This window comes from Scomber scombrus, chromosome 10 (genome assembly GCF_963691925.1).
Source record: "Scomber scombrus chromosome 10, fScoSco1.1, whole genome shotgun sequence".
NCBI classification, from domain to species: domain Eukaryota; kingdom Metazoa; phylum Chordata; class Actinopteri; order Scombriformes; family Scombridae; genus Scomber; species Scomber scombrus.
Window position 1 is genome coordinate 11844659 of NC_084979.1, and position 20890 is coordinate 11865548.

A 20890-nucleotide genomic window follows, 5' to 3' on the forward strand; every position below is an offset into this window, starting at 1 on the left:
AACAATCTTCAACAGGTGTTGTTGACACTTACAGGGAGCTCCACAGGTGCTCAAAGGTGCCTCCTTCCTCAGTAACAGCAGACTGGGACATCTTAGAGGTTAGGTAGTCTGGCGAGGGGCAGATCACTCTGCAGAGCACGCACACACACACACACACACACACACACACACACACACACACACACACACACACACACACACACACACACACACAAAAGCACACACATGCACACAATAATTATTTAGATTTAACATGATTATATAAAATGAGAATGAACGAAATAATTATAGTAAAACTGACTTATGTTAAAGAGCTTCAAGTGAAAACAAGCTAGTAGTTCATACATGATCATTTTTTAGTGTTCAAGAAGAAGAAGAAGAAGAAGAAGAAGAAGAAGAAGAAGAAGAAGAAGAAGAAGAAGCAGCAGTTCAAAACACTCATTCGTCCAGGTGTGATCGCACCAATGTAGTCCCAGTGAGGTGGCACACGGTGTCAGGGGGCCTGGGCGTGCCCAGACCTGCCTGCCTCATCATTTCCTTCCCTTAAGCCTGAACATCACCTCCTCCGCCTGTCTCAAAATAACACAGGCTGCACTTCATCCCTCAAATGTGTGCAGATCTTGGAGAGTTACCGAAGGAAACAGCAAGTGTACAGCTACTGCAGATTAAGAAGCATTAACCAGAGGGGTAAAGGATCCAACCTCTTGTCTAAACCAGGAGGTCCATGCGCTACACACACAAATACAAAAAATGACCGAACAGATGATGAAAACATGATCGTGAAAGTTTTTTTTTTTTGTAAGTACCTGCAAGCAGGACATCCGGGCCTCTTAGTGAGTGTTTGAGCCAATATACTTCGACTTGTCAAACCAATCTGTGTTTGTCATGAGCGTAAAAATCAAATGGACTCCAAGCCTGTCGCGTAAAACTGATAGATAAGTCTACTGTATTTGTCTCCATCTAGTCTCCGGTTATATTATAAGGATGAGATACAACACGAAATCCTGTCCGGCATATTGGTCGTACCAAAGTTTACAATATTCACAGTTGCGCACCACAGCAGCGTCATCTCCTTAGTAACCTCAGGGCTGGCACAAGAAAACTGTGGCAAAGGTGCATGGCTGTTAAGGTGCTTGCTGCTAATAAAAACGCACATAAATAAATGCAAAAAAAAAACCTGTCAGTTTAATGTTTTCCATCTTAGGAGAGATCGTGGGTAACTTGGTAATTATTGGTTTCGATGTCATTACATCGTGAACTTTTGGGTTATGTTTTTACGTGGGTAACTTGTATCTGGATTGTATGTTATACTTGTTAACAATCATCACATGTTTTTTTACAAGCAATGTTAGAGTCACAGTATTGATTAAAACAGTAGAAGTCAAAGTTATATCTGCCCCCACGTGCAGGTGACCTTATCTCTACATACCAGGGGTCTTTTACTTTGGCCTGCACTGAATCGATTGAAGATATGCAGCTCAGAAAACATCTAAAGAGATGTCATGACTGTGGAACAAAGACTATATTTATAGTTTTTAAGCAGACATTGTGGCTATTACCTTTTTTTTTACTGATCTGAGTCACTGCAGTTTAAGCCACATGGCACAACAGGACATGATGTAAGACCACAGGACGCAACATATGAGAGGCCTATACGCAGCAGCTGTGTGGCTGAAAGTTCCCGCTGTTCCCGAGGTGACTGCCGCCGCAGAAACCATCACCCACTCCCAGCTGCTCGAGCAGTACCGCCTAGTCAGATCCCAAAGCAGCCCATGTGTTGGCGCTAGGGATCTGACGCAGCGTCACTGCAGGACGAGTAGATCTCTGCTGCGCACCTTGAGCAGCTTAATTGGGATTCTACGTGGATTTTTATCACAGGAGAGGAACTCCCTTCAGTCTTACCCTGATCAGAAATACGCAGAAATAGCTAATAGGCCAGTGTATTCTTAAAATATTTATTAGGGCCTCTGAATATGACCGTGGCTCTGACTTTACCTGTGAGGCCTTGTCATGTATGGCTTAGGCTAAACATTTGCAGTATCACTTATATCCAGGCTACCTTTATGCCTATGTCTTTTAAATTTCAGTCTTGTTTTTGTTGTTTTTTTTTTACAGATACGGATGGAAAATTTGCATAGGATACATGCTGCCAGTTGTTGTCTATTAATGGTCGTATAAAATCAAATTGTAAGCACAATGTCGAAGATAAGATATGATAAGATAGATTGTTCAAATACAATTTGTGTTAAAACGACATCTTTATTTTTAATATTAATTTATGAACACATTCTTCCCTCTTCTTCTCTTTTAATAAGCTATATATTATCGTTCAAGGGAGTCTACAAACTCGTTATAACTGTACAGCACGGCCTCTGCCAGTTCCTTGACTAAATGTAACAACATCCTTCAAGTCTGACATAGTGCGTCTCTGATATTCACCTGTCTCTACTTTGTGTCTCCACTCCCGGGTTACAGGACCCATGACAACACACACACACACACACACACACACGCACACACACACACACACACACACACACACACACACACACACACACACACACACACACACACACACACACACACACACAACACACACACACACGGACACTCACGCTGTCTTCCCATGGGCCAATTTATGCAAAAAATAAAAAGTCCCAACTGAGAGTAAATTAATTTAAAATAGTTTTATATTCGATCCTCCTTAGTCTCAAGTGAAATACGTCAAATGCATATGAGGATTCACAGGACGATGTTGTGTGTCTATGGTTATCCATTTACAGCATTAAAATGTAGGCTATTGGAAAAGGGAAAAAACAGATGAATTGCCTACGTATCTCAGACCTTTGTCAATGTTACCGAACGAAGGGGTGATACAGATGATTAAGAAAATAATCAATAGTGTTTTGGCTATATATATAGCCTATATTATTTATTTTTTTATTAAAAAAAAAGTGAATTAGATATATTACTACTGTGCAAATGTTTATCATATATGCATGATTTGTAAGACCCAAGATTTTATTTAGACAATCGATTAATATTAGATCTGTTTTATTTGCTGTCCTGAGAATTCATAACCTTTCATAAACTATTAGTCTACTACCGAAATCACGATCAGCAAAATCTGCAAAATAGCCAAAAAATATTTAAAATAAGAAACTGTTTAAATACAGGGAGCTTTATCCAGCTATAGCCAATTCTCAAAACAGCTTAGACTTCCTTGTCAACAACATGGTTATTTAAAATACATAGTTTTGATTTTTGCAAAACAACAAATGCCAAGAATCTTCTTGGCCTGCTGAATAATAATAAGAAAAAAAGATGAAGAAAAAGAAAAAGATGTTCATATTATAGGCCAATAAAACAAATCAACGTACCTGAAGGTTATTATTATCCCAATCCAAATATCCAGGAACTATGCTGCGCCGAGAACCTGTCTGTTTATTATTGAACATGCCAAGAGAGTGACCCTCCATAAAAAAACAGCAATAACAAAAAACTGAAAAATCGACCGAATTTACACTCTGATAACAGCGTTTGGATATGATTGAGTTTTCGGAGAACCCAAATTAACTGCGAAGAAAAAGGAGGAAATCTGATTTGCATGCTGGTCAGGGAAGTGTGAGGTTAGTTGAGGGAGACCAAAGAGGAGGTGAAGCGTTTTCTGCACTGGAGAAGCAGGGAGGCGGTAGCGCGGTTTGGGCGCACACAAGCGGGAAACCTCCTCCAGTTTAGGATGATGGTGGGGAATATAAAATAATTAAATTCAATTGTTCTGTACGTACAGTGGAAGGCAGGTTTATGTGAATAAAACTTGTCCCATAGACTAAGGAGGAGTTAAGGATGATAGGTACTTTTGGGAATATGGTTTAGACTATATGAACAAATAGGCCCTTATCTCCTAAATAAAAATGTTCCATAGCACATGAAAAATTCCAGGCTGATTATCCTGTAATAGAGGAAAAACTCATGTTGCTTATACATATAGCCTGACCAATATGAATTTGGCATACACAGACACACGTTCATAAAGAGAAAAAAAAAAACAATCATAATGATGAACTACATTTCCCAGAAGGCAAAAGGCTGCCGCCAGATGATGATTGGACAGCGCCGTTCTGTTGTCATCCGCTCATACAAACAAACTAGCAACAGTTAACTCGTATCAACATCCCGTACCTTGAGGACAATCATGCGAAGAAAACAACTTCTCTGAACTCCTAACGTGTATCAGCTAATCGACAAAAGCGTCACAATATTACGTTAGAGGTAAGTCAGACTGTGGATTGTGAAGATAGCGAAGGTCAGCTAACTAACATCCTAAGTTACTAGCAGCATGATAACGTTATCCTAGCGTTGAACAGCTAACTTAACTGTTAACATAGTGTTTGCTTCTTGCTACATACTGACTAGAGTCATAAAAATATATTGATAGCAAGAAGATACAAAGGAAATGGGCATCCTTGTGTCACTTTATTTTACATTGGCGACTTATTTTAATTGAGTCAGCTAACTCTAGCTAGGCTAATAACCTGTTTGCTACCTGTAACGTTAGCTCTTTCTGTAGAGGTTGTTCTGAACCTGATTAAATCCACCTTTACTTAGGTAACTCTACGTACTTTCCCCATGTCACGACTCTCATTGGCATGAGATGTGTGTGTGTGTGTGTGTGTGTGTGTGTATATGTTATATATGTGTTTGTGAGAAGCATATTTATTTATTGGACGTGTGGCGCCATCATGTGTTAATATTTGGAAACTACAGTGGTTGAGACCAGTAGGCTGTCAGTCAAGAGTGCACCTATAATGCAGTTAAAACTCAGTTGGGCTTTTCTTTAAATTGCCACGATAACTTAAAATTGTCTTTGTGTAGGAACAGTTGTGATCATAAGATGAATTTCTCAGAGGTCTTCAAACAATCCAACCAACTTTGTAAAGTTTCCCCAGATGGGAAATATTTAGTAAGTATGATTTAAAAAAATAAATAAATACATAATGTATCTGTTTAATTTTAATTTGTAGTTTTGTAAATTTTGTACAAGTAATGCTTTTAACTAAATTCATTATTAGTAAGTCATAATTTAAATCTTGTTGTTACAGTTAGTAGTTGCACTGGCTACAAGTAAAGTAGATAAGAGGCCTTTTTCTAATGTATCTCTTTGGCTGTACAGGCTACCTGTGTGCAGTACAGGCTGGTGGTACGGGATGTGGGCACCCTGCAAATCCTGCAGCTCTACACCTGCCTGGACCAGATATCCCACATGGAGTGGTCTTCTGATTCTCTCTTTATCTTATGTGCTATGTATAAGAGAGGCTTGGTACAGGTAGGTTATGAAAAGCAGACAGTAATGTGGTGTAAAAAAGTAAGTGAACCATTTAGAATAACATGGTTTTCTGCATTAATAAAATATGATCTGACCTTCATCTAAGTCACAAGCATAGACAAACAATGTGTTTATGGTAATAACACACAACCCATTATAATCTTTTGTGTCTTTTATTAAACACACCCATAAATCATTAACAGTGCTGGTGGAAAAAGTAAGTGCAGCCTTACATTTAATAGCTGGAATAACCTTTTTTGGCAGCAATAATCTCCACTAATCACTTCTGGTAGCCCTGGTTCAGACTTGCACAATGTTAAAGAAGAATTCTGAATTCTGGACCATTTATCTTTTCAGGATTGCTTGAGCTCAGCCATACTCTTAGGATGTCTGGTGTGAACAGCTCTCCTGAGGTCATTCCACAGCATCTGTATTGGGTTAGGGTCTGGGCTCTGACTGGGCCAGTCCAAAAGGCTGATATTCTTTGTTTGAAGCCATTCTGTAGTACATTTACTTCAGTGTTTAGGGTTGTCACGCAGTTTCTGCCGAGCTTGAACTGGTGGACAGACATCCATTAACCACCCATTATCCTGTAAGATACCTTAGTAAACTTTCGCCTTGTGATGATGGCAAGCTGTCCAGGTCTAGAGACAGCAAAGCAGCTCAAAATCATGATGCCGCCTCCACTTCACCATTGGGATAATGTTTTTATGTTGGAAAGCAGTGTCCTTTTTTGCCATACGTAGTGATGCATGTTCTTCCCAAACAATTCAGCCTCAGTTTTGTCAGTCCATAAAACATTTTCCCAGTAGCGTTGTGGAGTGATGAGGTGCTCTTTGGCAAACTTCAGGCATCCAGTAATGGTTGTTTTTTTTGGAGATCAGTGGCTTCCTCTGTGGTGTCCTGTCATAACCACGCCTGCCCAATGTTTTGTGAATGGTGGTAGACTCATGAACAGAGATGTCAACCAGCTCCAATGATTCCTGTTAGTGAGTTTCTTTTTTACTTCACTGAGCATTCTGTATTGTGCCTTTGGAGTCATCTTAGCTGGGTACCCAGACTAGCCACAGTACTAAATCTTCTCCATTTATAGACGATTTTTCGAATTGTCGACTGATGAATGGCTAAACACCTAGAGATTATTATGTAACCTGTTCCACCTTTATGCAAATCAACAGTTCTTGATAGTTAAGTCTTCTGAGATGCTTTTTTGGAAGCCATGGTTCACATTAGCAGATGCTTATTGTGAATAGCAAACTCAAAAATAGTGAGGGGTTTTTATGAGTCAAAGTATCTCTCTAATCCACACCTCTAATCTCGTTTAATTGATTAGACTTCAAATTTGCTCACTCCTGTGTCCAGTGTCGTTAGCCCATGGGTTCACACACTTTTTCATCCCTACAATGAATGTTTTAATGATGTATTCAGTATGGACAACAACAATATAATGATTTGTGTGTTATTAGGTAAAATAGATGTATTTGTTCATAATTGTAACTTAAATGAAGATCAGACCGTATTTCATCTCAAATGTATACATAAACGTAGGTAATTGTAAAGGGTTTGCTTCATTTTACTGCTGCTGTACTAACTTTGCTAGATTAGCAATGTTAGTGGTGATATGATTACTTAATTGTCATTATAAATGACAGAAAATGTTTTGCACAGTGGCCTGAGACAGTCATTAAATTTGATGTTATTTTTCACATTTAATGGATTTAAAAATCAAAATACAAAACACTGGATTTCTATTGCCTACTCACTTAACTCAAAATTTGACAATAGATAGAGATAATAGTCATCATTTATCGACTGGGTTGTACTATGTGCATTTTCCTAGGCATACATGCAAGATAATAAAATGGCAGAGAATAGAATTCCGTACGTTTTAGGTTTTTTATGCTTTGTAGTTATTTAAACTTTGAAAAAAGAACAAATTAGAGAGGGAATGAGAAGAGGAAACAGCAGTAGAGAGAACAAAGTGAGAGGAGAAATATGAAACACTATTTCCAGAAAAACTCATGACAGTTATGTTTTTTCCTCTTGCTGGAAACAACATTTCAAACAGTGCTGTTGTCTTTAAATCCGCTGTGGGTGTCATTTGCATAATCTACATGGTTCTTCAGATGCGGAGGAAATGTAAACATGAATGCTCAAAAGGGACTTTAAGGTATCGAGATTAACACCTCTAGTTTCATCATTCCTGGAACCTTTTGGTCGAAAAGGGGATTTCTAAAAGTGTAAGGTGGCCACTTGAAGTCTCCAGTGCACATACACTGAGAATGGTGTTTTCTGTAAAGTATTGCTGCTGTACTATTGTACAGCAGCTGGATTCTTTGAAATGAAAAATGTTTTTATATTCAGATCCTGGATTTTTTATTCTGGGAGAAAAATAATCCTTAAATTTAAGAATTTTTAGCAACATAGTTTAATTGGTAAATCAAAGATTGGCTAATAGGACTGTGTGTTACAGTCTCTGTAGTTCAGCACTTTAGTGTGGTTGTTCCTTCTCCTGATTTGGGACCGAAAGTTACATCATTAGTCAAAGTGGAGAATTTTATGTCTTAAAACATGTTTGGAGGGGGATCTTTAATAAGTTCCATCAACACTGCTGTGTGTTGACTTTTTTTGTGGCTAAATATCAAACTTTTTTCAAGCTTGAGTTTTGTCTGACAGACAAGGCCTTCTTGAAGTAGCGAAAAATAAGATAAAATGCTTTCCAGATTTTATTTGCTCAGAATTGATTGAACTATACAACAAAAAGACAAATTATTCACAATGTCAATTCACCATATTCTGTGTTGGCAAAATAAAGAAATCATTTAACAGTAAATCAAATACGAAAATAACATTTTCTCTTCAAAACAACATTTTGTATGTACACTGGTTGTGTTTTGAGATGGGTGAGTTAGTTAGCTAAGTTACTTCAAACTTACCCTGCTATACATCACATTTAGTTTAACTGTCATTTTGTGCTCTTCTGTAAACCAACTAATTTTCTTGAACAGTACTGCAGATAAATTTGGTTTTGTCTCCTCCGTTTGAATGAATCTCACAGGGTACTTCATTGTACATACTGTTGGTTACATTGTTAAGCAGTGTTTCAGCATTTTTTTTGACTGAACATGTAGACCACACATGACTGCCACCATAAAATTAAATTCACCATTTAACAGAACAAAAAGAATCTTTAAGCTTTTAAGTTTTAACATTTTTATCCTTATTTATACATGTTTGTGTCCTAAATACAAAAAGATTTAATTTACTGACTCTTGAACCTGACTGTATAATTCTCTTGTAATTTTTTTACTCATCTACATCAGGTATTTTTTACTTTGGAATGCTCAAAAATATAAAAAATCTCCGTTAATGAAAGATATTGATATTGCTTTTGAATTCATGTAATTAATCCTGTGCCCAATCAACAAATAGAACTTGCGGTTATTTTTGTTTTGTCAGAGTATTCGAGTGGTGAAAACAAGTGCTGCACACGAGTGACAACGCCGCCAGCTTCATGTGCATTGGAGAACAAGTAGCTTACCTCTGAAAGGGTATCCAGCGCCAGTCCTTCATGGTTTCTGTTGCTCAAGTGGTGCTTGCTCTGTGAAATGAAGTTGAAGAAGATACTGGATGTGTGTTAGGGATGTCATCAATGATGGCTGTCCTTCTGTCACTCTCCCTCTTCTCTCTGGCTTTCTCTTCAGGTGTGGTCTCTCGAACAGCCGGACTGGCACTGTAAGATTGATGAGGGTTCAATTGGACTAGTCTCCTCGCGCTGGAGTCCGGATGGACGTCACATTCTCAACACCAGTGAGTTCCATGTAAGTGTGAAGTCAGTGTGTGCATGTGTGCATGAATTCATGTGCACACAAGTGTGCTTATGCATTGGCTTGTCTGGTTTCAACTGTTGCTGGCCCACAAGGAAGGGGGACCTGAAAATAGCCAGACACCAGAGCCTTCCTTGAACACCCCTACAACCCCCCCCCCCCCCCCCCCCCCCCCCCCCCCCAATACCACTGACTGCTGCATGTATTGAGCCTGATTTTATTGCTCCCCTCCTGTTAGCGTCCTGTCATACATGGGTCTCAAGTACCTCTAGACATGGGTGCAATGTGTATGTGTTCTTCTGATGTAGGTCTGGTATTTTCTTATTGGCAGCAAGTCCTGCCAATGATGGTCTGCTGCTCATAAAAATATGACAATAGTAAACTTGAACAACAATGAACGAAAAAAACATTAACCCAGACATAAAAAACCCCCCAAACAATTAATTTAAAGAAACCAATCCAAACACAAAACGTAGGAGGAGTTTAGAAAGTATGTTTTGCATAGTGATTGAATTAATCGTCTTTGGCAGATTTGTTCAATTAATTAAATGCTACTGAAGAAAATATCTCTCTTACATTTATTCAAAACTACAGCATTCTCAGTGTAGTGAAATATGAATGGAAAACCTCGGGTCCTATTTTCAAAGAACAGCTTATTTTTCAGATGTTTTCCATTAAGGAAATAGGATTGCATAATTTAATGTGTTTTTTTTAAACAGACATTTTCAGGAACCTGAACCAGCTTAACCTGAGTTGGTTTGGTAGCATTTCAATTAATCAATGAATGTATTGTAGTTCAACTGTCACTGGATTTATTAGGCTGATGATTATATTTGAGAGTTTTTAAAAAGTCTAATATTGATAAATTAAGTTTTACTGAAACACACAACACAACACCACACAACTAAACATTTTTAATAAAGATCCCTTCAATTTGTTTTTGTTTTTTTAACAATTGTGTCCAAGATATGTACTGAGTGTTACATTTTATAGTTTGAAACTGATCTTGTCAGTGCTCTCTGGGGGACAAATTATGTAATTGAATTATAGAGCAACTATTTCTAGATTATTGCTAACATACTGTATGTTTGTACTGGAAGTCTTTAATGTACACAATGAATCTGTGATGAGCTAATATGTGCCAGTATATTGGCATAGGCATGAATGGAAATATTGCAGAGAACAGAGAAGGGCCCAGAATCAAACCTTGGTGATCACCAGAGTTTGGCAGTACTGTCTGTGGCATTTAGATTGTTTTCTTCAGTATTTACATAGTATAATGGGACATCCCTATGTAGTGGGTGTGTGACTAGTAGAAATGATTTCATACCATGATACAGAACCTCTGACATAGCAAAGGTCCCAGAAAGAATTCAGTTAATTACTTTATGGATCACTCTTCACTGGTAGTTTGTGCGCTTGCCCAAAATAGGTTTATGGACAATGAAGGAAGACAGTGATGAGATGTTGAGTGTTGCTTATATAGGTCTGTAGAGAGACACCCAGACTTTTAAAGATGCATTTCCGTTCCATGCTGTGCCTTCCGACTCCTGTTTTATATTCACTTCTCAGTAAACATGTGTTGTAGGGAGAGAGAAGATATAGCTGCTACCCTTGGGCCATGTGGAATATGACGGGGGCACTGTGGTGGGCCCTGTCTGTCATGCTGAACCTGACTCCAGGAATCACTTGACAGGTGTTGTGGCCAACACAACTGTGTCTGGTCTGGAGAAGGGTGCATGGAGTGCAAGCGTCTGTGGCATGTCTGCTTTGTGTCTGTCTACATCTTCCAAAAAAGAAAAAAGGAATAGGATTGAATGGAGACTCCTTCCCTGATAGAGATATGGCATCTGCATAGAACAGTATATCATCGGATTTAGACTGTCAGTGTGAGTTGCAATCATTTTATGGATCAGCACATGAAGTAGTAGTTCAAATAATCAATATCAAAAGTAAATGAATCCTTGTGAACATCCATTATTTTTCTTTAAGGTGCTTAATGTAATTTGTTTACTTTCATGATGTTTGGCTGAGAAGGAAAAATCATTTTCAACTATTTTGATAATGAGTCAGTTTTTTTCTTGTAAAGAAGAGACATTTCTTAGTTCCTCAATAGTGAGTATTTCTTGTTTTTCTCTGACTTATGTCATAGTCAAGTGAATATCCTTTATGGAGTCAAGTTGTTGAACTCTGTTGGAGTGTTGGTTGGACAAAGCAGGACGTTTGAACACTTTAAGCTTAAGGAAATTGTGATGATGGACATTTTTCACTGTTCTCTGGTATTTTTTATAGCAGAGAAACTGATGTTGTCACTGGAAGATCAGATAATGATACTCTGTGATCTTTAAGTCACACTGGGAACAGCTATTAAATTCTGCTCAAACAAGTCTCCCCAAATCAGTATGTCTGGTCAGAAAGTGTTGAGCCACCAGGAAATCAGGTTAGGGAGGATTAGGTTATACCATAATGTTGGGCACAAATTATTCCTCATTTGTCTTTGTCATGGTTGTTTCTGAGAAAAAACAACAACTTCATGGGTATTTTTTAACGGTTTAACGATAACAAGCTTCTCATGGTAGTTCACCACATCACAATATCCTCACACCCAGGTTTTTTTTTTTTTTAAACAAAAAAAACAGCTGTTACTTACTGCCCCATAGAGGTATCACTTGGTTAAATATGAGCAGGAAGTTTAAGTAGTGATTAGTGTCACTGAGAATCTTTGTATAGTTGAGGTTGCGAAAACAAATTTAACAGAGGCAAATTAGGCACTTGCTACCATCTTGCCAAGGGGCCCACTGAACTTACCTTCACCCCAACCCAAGATTTCATTAAGGCTGTGCCAGACTGGTGTTCGTGTCAGGCTTGAATTTCAGCCCCACTCATAAACAGCCTGCTATATTAACTTGTTTAGGGACAGCTGCCTGTGGTGTGGATCGTGCCTCTATGTGTGTGTGTGTTTATCTGTCTGTCTATGTGTCAGTAAATCTGCTTAGCTAGCTGTGTATGTGTGTGTCTGTCTGACTGGCTGTCTGTCTTTGTGTAGCTGGTGTGTTTCAGTTGCAAACATAACATCTTCAGGTCTTTCTGATTTTCATGTCCACAAATTACTAGCTCACGACTGAAATTATGATAGTGGGAGAGTGACTTAAGGTGTCAGTCTCTAGTGCTAATAGAGGTTTATGACAGATGTAGACAGACTACAGGTGAGTACTGCTACTCCAGCTAGAAATGTAAAGGCTTTGATTTAAAACTTTCTTTGTTGTCTGCGAAAGAAGACAAACAAAACAAAACAAACCCCCCCCCAGCTGTTTTCAGATGCAGGGCGGTGCCATGTCACAGATTTCATAGAAAGTCACATTGCTGAAACCCAGCCTGGATTGTGAGACTTCACGCAAGTCATCCCCTCTTTGAATTCCAGTCCTTTATCTTAGAACCTCACAAAATGCCACTCACACATCCATGTTAATCCACGTTTACCAGCTGAGGGGTGATAAACTGAGCGTGGAAAAACTCCAGCCAAGGACATCATTGAGCTTGACGTCTCTAATGGTTTTTACATTGCTGGCATCGGATTAGCAATAGCATTCTTGGCCAGAACTCCTGGAGCCTTGCTAACATGTAGCATTGTTGGCAGCAATGCTTCTGGACTAAACTGCAAGCGTAAGCAGCTGCCACACTAAAACATGGGACAATAGCTCACCCATACCTATGTGTGGGTGCGGAAGGCTCCAGTTCCTTGGTAGAATCATGAGTCTGTAACAGGAGAAATAGGCCTATATTAGTTTGAGATGGCTTCCTGTATGGAATGCGTACAGTCTAATCCTCTGCTGACAGATAGGCCTATATGGCATCAAACACACTCACCCATTCTCTAGCAATCGCCTAGGCGCACAACAAAAATGGCTGATAAGTTTTATTCCAGGTTGCTGTCAGTAATCTGCAACTGATCTTATTTATCATGTTGCCAATGGCTAGCCTGTTGGGAATGAGAATGAATCTTGTTGTGAGTACTTGCTAATAGATATTAAATGGATGTGCTGGTAGAAATTGGCCACACTTATCTCATTTGGCAGTGTCTTAAGAAGTTGTCTTGTCATAACATGTCAAGTGAAGTTTATTTGTATAGCTTTTATTTACAGTCTCTAAGGATATCACAACAGCCCCCCCCCCCCCACACACACACACACACACACACACACACACACACTCTTTACAACTACCTCGTTTATGAAACAGTGGGAAGAAACTAGGAAATATCTCCTAATGAAAAATCCATGTGCATACAGTGATCAAAACAATACTAAAATACAATGATGTATTTGTCTGTAATTAGAGCCAGTACTGATCAAGAGTTGCAATTGATGCTAACCCCAACACAGAAATGATTTTTTCCATCTCTGCTGGATAAACAGCAGCTGCCGTAGTGGAGTTTTGCCTTTTCACACCATCCTTAAGTCTCTTGCCCCCATCCCCAAGCTGCTGCTCACCTTTGGAGAAGATACTTAATCTAAAGTGTAGCTTTAGAAACTAAGGATCTTATTCCTTGCCACCCCACATGGAAAAGCATGTCCCACCTATTTTCCTCATGCTACCCTTCCTCCACTCAGTTTAAAGTTACACTGCCTTTCGGGTCTTGATCTCCCTGCATCCCCTATGCCGTGGGTTCAAGGCATCTAAGAAGTGTAAGTGTGTTTGTGTTTGAGCAGTGTTGATATTGGTTGCCATGGCACCGTGTCTGAGGGGATGTCCAGGAAGCGTGCAGTGAGGTGTTATTACAGGGTCTACACAGCTGGATGTCTTGACCAAACAGGAGGCTCGACACTTCAGCCCAGTGAGGTGACAGACGTTGGCCCAGTTCAAATGTCTGTCTGAACACCATGATGAAAGCTTGTTCAATAGTTTTAGCCCTGCACATTCTCAAATGCAAAATGCTATAATACCCTAAAGGATAAGCTTACATTTTTACAGATTTTTTTTAATATAGTATAATTTATTTTTGTTATTAATAATTTTCACATGAGTGCGTTCAGGGTTCTGTCCATAATTTCTGGCTGTGTTTATTATCATTTCAAAATAGTAAGATGTTTTCTTGTTACTAGCTAAAATTGTGCAAATAATGCAGCAGTCTCATTTGTAGGTGAAGTGGTGGTGATACAGTAATGGTACAGTGCCACTGTTTGTGCAGACCTTGGTGTTGAAGATAACATGGTGGCTTATGTTAAAAAAAAAATAGCTGAGAGCTGGTTAACCCAAAGTGAAGAACTTGGCAGGAGACTGCTGTGTCTTACACAGGAACATTTATTGAAGCTCGATTGAGGAGAACAGAGTTTCAGTACAAAGTGAAACACTGTTCAGTGCCATTCAGTTGTCCTCAATCAAGCTTCATAATTATTTTTTTTGTTTAACATGTATTTTGTCATCTGTTTTGAGTTGGCTTCTTATATTTTTTGTCTTCTTGGCTAGCGTACATAACCAGTTTAGTTCAACATTTTCACAGCCTTAACATGCAAAGCATGATCAGACAGGGCTCCATGCACCCATATTGTGTTGGCTCACTGTAGGCTTTAAAATGAAGTATGGGTGCCATGCTTGTGCAGTGCAGTGTTGGACTTGCATGCCCATGCTAATTGGATTGTTTGTCACTGTTGTGTTTAAAAGAGGAGTGAAACATACAAGAAGCTGCAGAAATCTTGTTGTGCACTATCAGAAAAGCAGCTTTCAACTATTGAACTATGTTGAACACAATGGCCTGCAGAAAATGAATGCTGATGGTACACTGTATGTATATGTAAATATCATCAATTAGTAACATTTAGTATGGTCACAAAATGTAATGTATTTGTGTGCTGTCACTTGTGGCCAGTTATTGTTGGCAGTGAATGCAGCAACAGAGTCTGAACAGCTCAACACTCAGGCAGCTGCACAGTAGTACAGACCACAGATCTGTAATAGTGTCACAAAGACACTAAGTCACTGTTATGTGTTCCTTGTTTCTTGAAGGGCAAGATGCCACACTTCATTCTGGTCCTTGGGTCAAAATATGCTGCATTGTTGGCTCAGAGCCACCTACGTTTGGCATCAATCTTGCTGATGTGAGACTGGTGGGTATTTGTGTGAATGCCGTCAAAACTGAGTATTAACACATGTGGTCTCTGTGTTATGTCGACTTGTGGCTAGATAGTTATTCTTTGGCGCTGCTTCTCATTTATGGGAATACACACAACTTGCTGTTAATATGTCACACATGTGGAGACATGTCTAAGATTACACATCTTGGCTGCTAAATGGACCAGTCCGGTTTTCCTGCTATGTGTCGAGATGTTGTTTTGGATCCGTTAATTTAATATGTGCCCAACTCCTAATTTAATCTGTATAATCGATCCCTGCCAGTGACTGATTGCAACCCTTAAACATATGCACTCATTCCCTGTGGAGGTGTACTGATGGACAACACTCAGGGCCCTATTGGGCCATTCATTTAATGATGGATGCATTCCATGTGAGGGTCTCATATCCCTCACAGGGATTTATCATAAACCTCTTCAAAGACAGAAGGTACTCTGTCCACAGCTGTTAATGGGCATGATGGACCATACTAGCCTGGCATATAGTCTGGATTTGCCCGGCTGATGGACAAGTCTTTGGGTGTAGAGGAGCACTTAAAGGCCTCATTAGGCTTGTGGCCTGGCGGATTGGCTCTTATTAATAGGTCGCTGTTGACACCCAGTCACCATACGCAACATTCATTAGATCACAGATCTTCTTACAGAAGACAAGTAGTGGAATAACTCTCATATAGACTTCACTTTCTCATGGTTGTAGAGAAGCTTGTGTGGTCAAATAGTCATGCAGTTGTCCTAAACCCGGATCCCCAAACCAAGATATTCCTTTTACATAGTGGTTGTGTGAGATTTATTGTTTTGTGTGTGTGCCTTAACATATGTAAAATGCCTAAGGACATCTGTACAATGATTTTTGTTAACACATGGTTACGACGGATGTATTAGGGCCATATATGTAAAAAAACAAAAAAAAACAAAACACTGACCTGGAGGGTCAGTGTTTTATTTCTGACAAATTTGCCAGAAATAAACTCGCCAACCGGAATAATCATGAATTGACTCTAACCCAGTGTTTGTTATCGTAGCCCAGAATCACCATATCTTCCTAAGCATCTGGACTTTGAAAAGACATTGCAAGAAACTGGGTCTGTTTCGGAGAAAAATCCATACAATGTCAGAGAATTAAGAGTTTATTTCTCATACATTTGAAGGAGTATAACGGAGAGCACTGAAAAGTTTATTTTTTACATTGTCACAAATGATTTAAGAACCACATTCAAAGGGCCCATATCAAGGTGTTTGTTCACATGTCTGTTGAATAATGGATGGCTACAATATATGTATATAAATATATATATATATATAACAAATATACAATTCTTAAAAATAGATACTGGTATTGAAAATTCCAGTATTTCTTCTCCAAGTTAAGATGTCTTATCTGCCCCTTCTGCTTTCACTTGGAGATGATCCACAGTTTTTTCCCCCCTCCTCTTTTCTCTGATGTCTTGACAGCTGAGAGTCACCGTCTGGTCCCTGTGCACCAAAGCTGTGTCTTACATCAAGTATCCCAAAACATGTCAGAAGGGTGAGTATGAGAATAATCTTGTTTTATTTATTTGCTTGTGGCTTATCAGTTTATTTGTATTACCAGGAGTACCTGAGGACAGGGCCAGCGGTCTGAGTGCTGCAGCGTGCCCCGTGAATCACATGCTGTTCTTTACCTTGTGGCGCGACCCTGGGTATGTGGCCAAACTATGGTGCTCTCTGCTGACAGCTGTGCCCCTCTTCAGTAAATGGGGCGTGCTCTTCATAACTGGCCTGTCAGCAACTTGGGGAAAAATGATTGTCTATGACTCTCCCCATTTTTCAAATGCACTTCTGTGCCCTTCTGCGACCTGTGCATCCTCAGAGCCATCATATAAATAATATGGCCATGATAGTTAAGTACCACCAACTTGATGGTGCCAAAATGTCAAATCATTATATCTGATGAAAGACACAGAAGCATTGAGGTTGGATATTCATTTATTGGATAATTACCTAAACACAATAATATATTGATTAAAAATATATATATTGAAAATATTTTTATTGTGTTGTATTTATTTATTGCTTGCTGCTGCTCTGATTAAACCTCCCTTCAGGAGTCATAGTTCAAGTGGTTGAAAACTGAACATTAAAATCTTGCATACAGCTTGTATAATCAAAGTATTAAACCTGACTAGTGCATTTCCTGATTCTGGAAATGTTAACGTAACTTTGTAGCTTTGACAAATGTATAATGTGTTTTTTATTATATAGATATTTTTCAGTATAAATAACTTGCAGCTAGATAGATCAGCTGTCACAGTGTCATTGTAAGGTCTTTATTATACTTGTGAGCATTGCCAATAAAAATATAGCTTTCCCCTGTCATCTTTCACCCACAGGTGTAGATTTCAGCAGAGATGGCTCCTATATGGCCTTGGCTGAACGCCGTGATTGTAAAGACTATATCAGTGTATTTGTGTGCGATGACTGGCATTTACTCAGGGTAAGTAGGACATCAGAATTTTGCTTCAGTTTCATGACTATTATCAGAGGACATATTTATACATTTACAAGTTGGCTTACGCTGTAAAACCTAAATTTAAGTGAACAAAAGTTTATACAGTTTCAGTGGCTGACGTTAGGCAAACATCTCAGACATGATTTGCATGTCAGAATGATTTACAACATGGTGCAACAGCTTCAGTGCCTCCAAACTGTCATTCTTAAAAATTGTCATTGACCAAGATGGAGAGTAACTTTCATCATTTGATATGTCGTGCAGGAGATGCCTTCATAGATATATGGACACTAAAAAAAAACTTTTTGTCAGTCTTGATGACATCAGTGATGATTGATTTTTGTTATTTCTTTTCTCTACCCTTGGTGATTTTTTTTTGCCTTAATTGATTGTTCAGGGTTTTAGGAAGAATTTTGTATTTTTTTTGTAAATGTGCAGCATAAGTTAATTTAATTTAACTCTTTCACAGCATTTTGAGACTGAGACACAGGATCTGGCAGGTTTAGAGTGGTCTCCCAATGGTTGCGTGTTGGCAGTGTGGGACAGCTGTCTGGAGGTGAGTCATTTGCTTTACAGGCTCGAGATTGAATAAGGGAAAAGGATAGATTAAGCATCCTGATTCCATTGTTAGCAGGACGAGAGTTGAATACTCCGAGGTAGAAGAACCCTTAAGGGGTCCAGTTCTGTTACAATAATTGTAACAGAACTGTAAACACTAAAGCTGCATTCAGGCTGACTTTAGTCCTGTGTGAAAAAACAGTTTGGCCGCTGTCGTTCATTTGAATGAGGCCAATCCACTGACATAGTGAGGTTGCCAATGCAGAGTGCTCAACCTTTGCTCTAAAGCAATGTGATGTCATCCAAAAAATGAAATTATGTGTGAGGCATCTAACTGACCAGGCCTAGTGGAGGCACAAACAAAGTAAATGTGTAGATGTTTTTATTGCTTTTTGTGTTTGTGTGTCCTCTCTGCAGTACAAGGTGTTGCTGTATTCTTTGGATGGTCGCTTGCTGTCGACTTACAGTGCCTATGAGTGGTCTCTGGGTGTAAAGTCTGTGACCTGGAGCCCCAGCAGCCAGTTCCTGGCTATTGGCAGCTACGATGAAAAAGTACGGACAAACTCTTACTTAATGATGGCTGATGAGAGAGAAATCACATTAATAGCTCGACACAACTAACACAGATTTGAAGTAATCACTATAACGTCTGGTCTATGATTAGTACATTTTCAATATTGGTGCAAAGTAGATCATTAAAAACGTTATTACCCTCATGTCAGGTGCGCATCCTCAATCACATCACATGGAAGAAAATCACACAGTTTGAGCACCCGGCAACCATCAACAACACAAAAGCTGTGAGTATTTTCCAGCTGTCATAATTATGTCACAAAGAATTGCACTTCAGTTATTTACTGTTTGTTGTCTTTCTAGGTTGTGTACAAGGAAGTGGAGAGCAGGACAACTGTTGGTAGTGATGACTTGTCGCTACACAACATCACAATTGGCACCACCCTGTTCAACACCCAGAGCAGATGTATGTCAGCTTTTGCCATCATTTGAAGAAGAAAAATCTCAAACCTCTATTTGATTAAAACTACTGAGGTCAAATACCAGCTTTGTCTAATCACCAGCCCTCTTTTGTTATTGTTTCCTAATCCAGACGAGATCTGCCCATTCCCGGTCCAAATACCTGTGGTCAAACCAGACCCAGACCGTGCCAACCCCAAGATCGGTGTCTCTACTCTGGCATTCAGCTCAGATAGTCGCTACCTAGCAACCAAAAATGGTAAGACCTCCGTTATTCAGTTGAACCTTCATGTCGAATACAAGTGAACTGTACAATCGTCACAACATGGAGTGGTAGTGGGCTTCCTCTGATGAGCTTTTGTGTTTACTTATTTTTGCTACAATACTTTTTGGGCTGTTAAGGCTGAGAGCGGTTGTGAATGAGTAACTGTGTCTCCCTGACCATAGACAACATGGCCAGTGCTGTCTGGGTGTGGGACATGCAGAATATGAGCCTGGAGGCTGTGCTTGAGCAGATATCGGCCGTGCGTTGCTTTCAGTGGGACCCCCGACGCCCCCGGCTGGCACTGTGTACAGGCAACAGTAAACTCTATCTCTGGTCCTCGGCAGGCTGCGTTTCTGTCCAAGTCCCCACTGAAGGTAACAGTAGCTTGAAAACACGACTCCATTATCACATTAAATAGATACCAGTTTGTTTTGGTCTTCATTTTATTCCTGCCTGTGCAAGGGGAAGGTTGACCATCCCCAGTTTTTCCTTACACAGGGAGATCAGTTGGCTGTCCCCGTGTACACAAGGCAATGAAAGCAAAAGCACAAATTGAACATTTAGATATTTACTGCTGTTTGTTATATCTAAGTTGAGCAAAACCTTCAAAGGCCTTTTTACTGAGCTTTGTTTTAAATTTGGTAACTTTCAGACTGAGAGAATCCTGACATTTATCAAAACTGAGTGTGCCTAATTGTAGAGGAGCTACAGCCAAAATACATATTTTTATATACATATATGTCTCTCTTGCTGTCCTGCATTTTGATTTAGCCCCCATTTTGTGTGCATGTATGTTTTTTATCAGTTCTCTCTCTCTCTCCTGGTAGGTGGTTTCCAGGTCCAATCACTAAGCTGGCACTGCAGTGGAGACTCTCTTATCTTGCTTGGAAAGGATCAGCTGTGTTTGTGCTACATGGACACTGATCAGGAGGACAAGTAAATCACACAAAAACAATAACTGGATAACATTTCAGACTTATTCTGCCATAAACACTTGGCCAGGAATGTGTTATGGTGGGGATGAAGATGTTGAACTGTAGATGCTGACTATTAAATGCCCCCAATGCAGGTTAGTGGGATGTTGTTGAAAACCTGACATGACATGCTTGCATCCTTGAATGCAAACTGAAGCACTAGTTCCAAGCACTGTGAGATGATTTTATAAAGTTTTATAGCATTGAGTTTATTTTTTGTTTAAGTATTTTGTATATGTGTTCCCATGAAATTGTGTAATTATTTTTGAATAAATTTTTTGTCATGAATAATGTGTTCACAATTTATGCATCTAAATCTTTCAGTTTATCGAACAAAAATCTAAGATGTTAC

General features: G+C 39.2%; 2 protein-coding genes across 3 annotated transcripts in view; one reads left to right on the forward strand and one right to left on the reverse strand.

Moving 5' to 3' along the window:
- The window catches only part of tp73 (tumor protein p73), a 28487-nt gene extending 19588 nt beyond the window's left edge, over positions 1–8899 (reverse strand). Inside the window, exons 1-2 of the mRNA XM_062426471.1 lie at positions 8868–8899; positions 33–128 (exon numbers count right to left, since the gene is read on the reverse strand). Of these exons, the coding sequence (XP_062282455.1) occupies positions 33–128; positions 8868–8899 (128 nt within the window). The remainder of the gene's footprint in view (positions 1–32; positions 129–8867) is intronic.
- On the forward strand, positions 4142–20809 carry wrap73 (WD repeat containing, antisense to TP73). 2 transcript variants are annotated; one of them, XM_062426473.1, is made up of 13 exons: positions 4142–4272; positions 4876–4963; positions 5174–5326; positions 9031–9147; positions 16734–16806; positions 17651–17754; positions 18239–18325; positions 18745–18879; positions 19050–19127; positions 19204–19306; positions 19433–19558; positions 19747–19938; positions 20392–20809. In XM_062426473.1, the coding sequence occupies exons 2-13, from the start codon at positions 4895–4897 to the stop codon at positions 20502–20504; spliced, it is 1350 nt and encodes a 449-aa protein (XP_062282457.1). In that variant the 5' UTR covers positions 4142–4272; positions 4876–4894; the 3' UTR covers positions 20505–20809. The 2 variants fall into 2 exon arrangements, with proteins under 2 accessions (XP_062282457.1, XP_062282458.1); XM_062426474.1 differs by lacking the exons at positions 4142–4272; positions 4876–4963; positions 5174–5326; positions 9031–9147 and adding an exon at positions 9485–15257.
- The last annotated feature ends 81 nt before the right edge of the window (positions 20810–20890 follow it).